Genomic DNA, 7,007 nt, shown 5'->3' with positions numbered 1-7,007 from the left:
TATATATATATATATAATGTTAAGGATCACTACCTGTACAGTCAAATGTAAAAAAAATTAATGAACCTGCATTACTTAATATCTATATTAGTATTAGTACATTGCTAATGTTTTAATTAATGTTACTTTATTCACTTAATTATACTTTATTCAGTGCTTGATTAGATTAGATATGAAAAAAAATGCTGACAGACTGCAGATACCATGAATCATGAACCATGAGTCCGACTTCTCTTAGGCTATAAAATGTCTAATTTTTATAGGAGATCCTAAATCACACACACACACACACAAAAATACATAAATAAAAAGTCTAATATAGGCAGACAAGCAGTCTATGGAGGACGAAACCTGCAAAAACAATCAATAAATAAATACACAAATAAATAAATAAATAAATATGCAAATAAATAAATAAATGTCTGTATAAATACACAAATTCTTGTTTAAATACATATAGAAATAATTAAACGTGATTAAAGTAGGCAAATAAATTAAATAAATTGGAAATGCTAAACTCATCCTATTTATTTTCCTTTGATCACTCATTTATTTCTGAATGTAATTCCACATTTATTTTTCCTCTGCACAACATGCTAATGAGAGGGTGTGAACCATGGACTTGGTCGGGTCTCGTGATTGCTGGGGGCGCAATTTTCCATTTGCCCACCAATTTATATTATTTATTTGCCTACTTTCGTCACATATATAATTATTTATTTGTGTATTTAAACAAGAATACGTGTATTTATGCACACATTTATTTATTTATTTGTGTATTTATTTATTTATTGTTTTTGCAGGTTTCGTCCTCCATATTGGACAAAATGGTTGAGAATGTAATAAACTGTTTGTAGTGAGCGCATCCTCCCACAGAGGACGCACGTCGGTTTTCTGCAGCCTAAACTAGCGCAGTGACCTCATCGTCCCCACGACCCGGAAGTTCTGCTGCTATTTCTTGACACGTAGTTAGCGGCGTTGGCGGAGTCCTGGGCGATTAACGGTGTGAGTAAAGCTTCAGAATCGACTTCATTAGATGTTCATATTTTGGCTGTGTTGTGTATTTGAAGATGTGTGTATGGCAGTGCTTGAATGATGCTGACAGTGACTGAGTGCTTTAGTGGAGCTGTGCTAACTCAACACAAACAAAACAAACATTAATGCTAAAACCACTGCAAACATGTGTGACTAATACAAATATGGCAAAGACCGAATTAGTGCGACATTGCTTTTAGCTAACATACAACCTTATCTGTAATATATATAGTGTTCCTCTGGCAAAAAAAAGCACCGTGGTTGATTTTTGGACTTTATTTTCTTTTTAAACATATATCATGTTTCTTTGGACATACACTGTTGTAGTAACACCTTGGTTTTAATATGGCAGTATTATTGTACAGTGATGTAGTGCCATAGCAGGTCCTTGTTTTTTTGTATGTGTAAACCTTCAGTGTCATGGTATTAACATCTGATTCTGTCTCTTTACCATGGTACATTTTTGCATCTGTTTGGATCCTATATGCAGATAATTTGAATGTGTGATTTTAAATATCATAGTTGGCTTTCACTGAACTAATATCTCCAGCAGATCTTCACTCATTCGTCACTTGGCTTTCATACTGTTATACAAGTCCGCTTTAGTAATATTGAATGTCCACTGCTGACTGATTTCTCTGTTGAATGTCTTCCAGGCTGCTTGCAATGGCAGGGTTTGACAACTTCAACACAGACTTTTACCAGTCTAGTTACAGTGTAGATGATCAGAACCAAGGAGGATATGGCTACAGCAACGCAGATGACCCGTGCAGCAAGTAGGCCTGAGCCATGCACAAACTTCTAATGTTATTAATAAATAGCACTGTTCATAAGTCAGTTTTATATGTATAGCATTTTTCACAATACACATTGTTTCAGGGCAGCTTTACAGGCAAACCATGATGTTAAAGTTTATAATATCTTATTATCTTCATGCCTTCATATCTATATAAGTTGGAAATACTTGTCTATCGTTATACAGAGCTGTGCAACAATATAGTTTACATTTTGTGACTATATAAACAATCACTCAGCCATGATTTGCTACAAAGTACAGTATATATTGCTTTACACGAGTGTACTGTAAGTATTGGATGTACTGTATATCCAACTTCAGGCTGATAATATACAAAGTTCTAGATGGTGATCAGCATAGCATATAATGCATGCAAATTTACATTATTCACAAAGTCATGGTGTTCTTATTTCATATTTGCAGTAAATTGACAAGACTTATTTGTGTCTTAGATTTTGTAATCATGTGAGAATATGTCCGTCACCTAATTTTGACTGTATATCTATTGTTGCATCTGATAGACAATATGGACAGTATGACTACTCGCAGCCGATGGGCTACTCGGCGCCTCCGGGAATGATGCAGCCGTACACAGGGCAGATCTTCCAGCCCACGCCAGCCTTTACGCCAGCCTCCACGCAGTCCATGTACAGTAGCAGCTTTGAGGATGAGCCCCCGTTGCTGGAGGGTAAGAGAGAGACTAAGCTTAAAGGCGTCAAGTCACCTTTATTTATATAGTGCTTTATACAATACAGATTGTGTCAAAGTAGGGGTAAATAGATCTCTGGAATGGATTCTGAGCGTAGTTTTTAACAGCTGATGGTGCTCTAGGCTATTTTTAACCGCTCACGTAGAAGAGCACTTGCGCGTTCGGCTGAGTAATGTAAGTGGTTAAATGTACTTGCACCTCGGCTTTTATTAGACTAGTACGACTGTTTCGAAAGCACACATTACCATCTGCTGTTCAAAACTAAGCTCCGAATCGATTCCAGAGACAATTGCGATGCATTTGGAAAATCGCAGAATCAATCCACGAATCAATTTATCGTGACAGCCCTATGTCAAAGCAGCTTTACATTGTTAAACAGCAAAATAATTTCAGTGATGCAAACAAAATTCAATTCTGCTGTAAAGCAGCTCTTAGAAGAGGACAACAGTGAACAGTTGATTCAGTTTAGTTTAATAATCTATAAAGTAGCTCATCCAGCTCAGTTCAGGTCTCATCCAATAGTGTCTGTGCAATCAAGTCAATAATATTGGCTAATATTAATTTGGCATGAAATTTATTTATTTTTTTCCCTGAAAACAAAAAAAAGGTTTCTAAATGCATTTTATTATAAACGATCCTGATCAGTCCATGCACTTTTTAAACTTTTTTTTAATTAAAATGTTATAACTTTTTTTATAAATAATTAGGGCTGTCAATCGATTAAAATATTTAATCGCGATTAACCGCATGATTGTCATGAGTTAACTCGTGATTAATCGCATATTAATCGCACATTTTTATCTGTTCTAAGTGTACCTTAAATGAATACTTTTCCAGTTTTTAAAACTCTAATCAACATGGGCATAGACAAATATGGATGCTTTATGCAAATGTATGTTTATTATTAGTGAAACCATACTCAACATAGAGCATGAAGACTAGACATGTTTCATAAGTCATAGATGTTTTTCTTGTTCATGTCTATTAGACACATGAAAAAATAACATAGAAATACCAGGTTCCCATTACTTACCTTTCTTTGCACTGAGCAATTAACTTACACAAGCCTGTTTACATTATTCATGTCAACTAATTATCATTCATTTGCATCTACATGTCTACTAACTCTCAGAGTAGACTGTTAGGGTAGGTTTAGGGTTAATAGAATAAGTTGACAAAGAAAGTGTTAGAAGATATTAAGAAGACAGTCTACTAATACTCTACTAACTGCTAGTTGACATGTAGTTGCAAAGTTACTTGCTGTTAACAGAATGTCTAAAGTGGACTATCGAAATAAAGTGTTACCTTATATTTTACTGTTTCTGTTGTCAGACAACCGAATTAACATGAAATAGTGACTGAAACTTTAAGATTAAGATTACACCAGCTCTCCCTTCCAAGATGTTAATCTGCACAAAAATCCTGATTTATAATCGAACCGTCGTCTGGTGAAATCAAATACACATAATATAAAGACAATAGCTGTGTTGTGATTTCGGCTATACTTGCATGTAAAATTAGAGAAGCAACATAATATCTGGTTTAGCTAGAAGCGCTGCTCCTCTCAGCCGCTCGCGGAACAGAGCAGATGCAAAACCTCCTGCTTGCGCGGCAGTACCGGCGAGTCCCAGAAACTATAGGGTTTGTCCAATTATGTGTTATGTATTGTTGCTAGACACTGTCAGCATCTCCATTTCTCCAACTACGGGCTAGGCAACGGGTCAAACAGAAAATGCCCACTGCGTTAATCGCGCATTAATAAAATGAGTGCCTTTTAAATGAGTTTGCGTTTTTATTTAATTTTGACAGCCCTATAAATAATGTATACAATCATTTTCAGAGTCGGAGATTCCCTTCTCTTAGTCACACTGCTGTGATTCCCAGGGGTGAATTTAGTTGTGTTTACAGAGAAATCAATAATGCATTGTCTCTTACATCCCAAAGCCAAAACTTTGAGAATGACTCATTGCTTTAAAAACTAAAAGTGCCACTTGGGGCTGTGTTCACTACAAACCACATCTGTGTCCTTGCATACTAAAGTTAAGTAGTCCTTGTGAAACCTACTTGCCCCAGTTCTTCAGAGCTGTGCTTAAAATGGACCAGCAGTCATCAGTCAGAGAGATGCAGAGAAAGCCACTTAACCGATTGCTGCTGATCGCTGTTGTCATCCAGTATCGAAAGTGCATTTATCATGCTGTGCATTAGAGTTCAACTTCAATTCTGTCCTATTATTCTAATCTTCTGTCTTATTAGTGGTACTCACTATGGCAAACATCACTGTTACCTCTATTAACATTACTCATTACCATAAAAAAAAAAAACAGTGAAGCATGTAGGGGGAAAAGCATACAACAAGAAATGATATCATCTATTTTGTCAGATATGTGAGAAGATTTGTTCCAGATAAACAGATTACCATGCACGATTCACAAAAATGTAACAAATTCACAAATAAATAGAATGAGAGTAACAAGTATATGTTATATGAGTTTCAAAAAATGAATTAAATTTACAAATAAATAAAAAGAGATTTGCAAGTGTCACACACCGCTCTGGCTGGCATTCTTTTGTACATCGCAGTACGCATTTACAAATTGCCTCTTGTCCATTTATGAATCACTGCAAATTTGTGAAATGTTTGTGAAATATTTTTATTAACAAATCTCAGTTGTAGCTCATTGTAGCTTCTTGCAGTCCTGATTTGTTTTAGGACTTTTAGGATAAGAACTGAATTCAATGAGTTGTGTTGCTGTTTGTGGGGTTAAAACATCCCATTTTCAAAAGATTTTGGAAGGTTTTTTTTGTTGTATTTCTATCAGAATCAGTAAATCAAGATAAACCAGGATTATACACAAATTTTGATCATTCACAATTTCTTCTTGCATGTTTGTCACAAAATTGACCATTTACATATTAGCCAGCTGCTTATTGAGGTTTTTCATTCCATCTTGAATAATGTGATGATTCCATAATCTTTCTGTATCCAGTATTGAGTTGTTCCCATAACAGAGATGTAAAGTGGTGTTTATCTGGCATTTTCAGAGGTGTAGTAATATTAATAATATAATACTGCTTGCTTGGCTTGATATACTTTAATATACTGTACCAATTTTTTTATGGATCTATATTTCCAAATTAAACCAATGCAGATGACTAAGCAAATTTATTTCGGGCCAGGACATGCAATTGGTTGGAGTGAGAACATGCTGAAATGTGTCAGTGCAATGGAGTTATCTGACTGGCTAGAAGAGATGGTGAGTGGAAACCTTGTGGTCTGTGTGGGTCCTAATGCCCCATTATAGTGACGGGGACACTCTACTGAAAAAAGCACCGTCCTTCGGATGAAATGTTAAACCGAGGTCCTGACACTCTGTGGTCACTAAAAATCCCATGGCACTCCTCGTAAAGAGTAGGGGTGTAACCCCGGTGTCCTGGCCAAATTCCTTCCACTGGCCCTTATCAATCATGGCCCTCCTAATAATCCCAGTCCACTGAATTGGCTTTAACACTTTCTCTCCTCTCCACCTGTAGCTGGTGTGTGGTGAGCACACTGGCGCCGTTGTTCTGTGGCTGCCATCGCATCATCCAGGTGGATGCTGCACACTGGTGGTGGTTGAGGAGAAATCCCCTCATACAATTGTAAAGCACTTTGGGTGCACAGCAATACACAATAAAGTGCTGTATAAATGCCTCATTCATTCACTCTTCAATGCTTAAAGGGATAGTTCACCCAAAAAAAATGAAAATTCTGTCATTAATTACTCACTCTCATGTTGTTCCAAACCCGTAAGACCTTTGTTCTTTTTCGGAACACAGATTAAGATATTTTTGATCAGTGTTGTTTGTTGTTGAGAAGAATTGTTGAATAAATTGTTGTTATCGTTTTCTTTGCGCACAAAAAGTATTCTCGTAGCTTCGTAACATTATGGTTGAACCACTGATGTCACATGGACTTTTTTACTGATGTCCTTGCTACGTTTCCGAGTCTGGGAACATTGCAGTTGCATTGCTGTCTACGGAGGGTCAGAGAACTCTCAGATTTTATCAAAAATATCTTAATTTGTGTTCCAAAGATGAACGAAGGTCTTATGGGTTTGGAATAGGCTTGCCGCAATAGACTGTGCTGACGGTGATACCGGTGTTAAGCCGCAACACCGGTTACGTCACTTGCCCACCGCGGCACCGACCCCCACCGTCGTTTAGATTTTTTAAAGTCATAAAAATAATTTAGTTCAGTAAAAGAACAGACACTACAATTAAAAACTGAACGCGGCGGCTCAATGCAGCGTGCCGAACGACAGTCGCATCACAGATCGGATTTCATTTCTCCAGTGAGTCGAGCTGACTAACAAGAAGCGTGAGGTGAGACAGACAAGACCATGGCGGATGATTTAGTTTCGAAACGAGATGCAAAAGCGCCTGTTTGGCAATATTTTGGATTTTGAAAAGCCTGTTGACTTTTGTTTA

At 36.8% G+C, this 7,007-nt stretch overlaps 1 protein-coding gene across 1 annotated transcript in view; it reads left to right on the top strand.

Annotated features, from left to right (window-relative positions):
• The first annotated feature begins 904 nt into the window (after nt 1–904).
• Nucleotides 905–7,007, top strand: part of LOC107661720 (protein YIPF5) — a 10,213-nt gene continuing 4,110 nt past the window's right edge. Inside the window, exons 1-3 of the mRNA XM_016451465.1 lie at nt 905–1,003; nt 1,692–1,811; nt 2,353–2,519. Coding sequence (XP_016306951.1) covers nt 1,702–1,811; nt 2,353–2,519 — 277 coding nt within the window. The 5' untranslated portion in view covers nt 905–1,003; nt 1,692–1,701. The remainder of the gene's footprint in view (nt 1,004–1,691; nt 1,812–2,352; nt 2,520–7,007) is intronic.

Source organism: Sinocyclocheilus anshuiensis, unplaced genomic scaffold, assembly GCF_001515605.1.
Source record: "Sinocyclocheilus anshuiensis isolate Anshui unplaced genomic scaffold, SAMN03320099.WGS_v1.1 scaffold207, whole genome shotgun sequence".
Taxonomy (NCBI): Eukaryota; Metazoa; Chordata; class Actinopteri; order Cypriniformes; family Cyprinidae; genus Sinocyclocheilus; species Sinocyclocheilus anshuiensis.
This window is presented reverse-complemented; position numbering and strand designations above follow the sequence as displayed.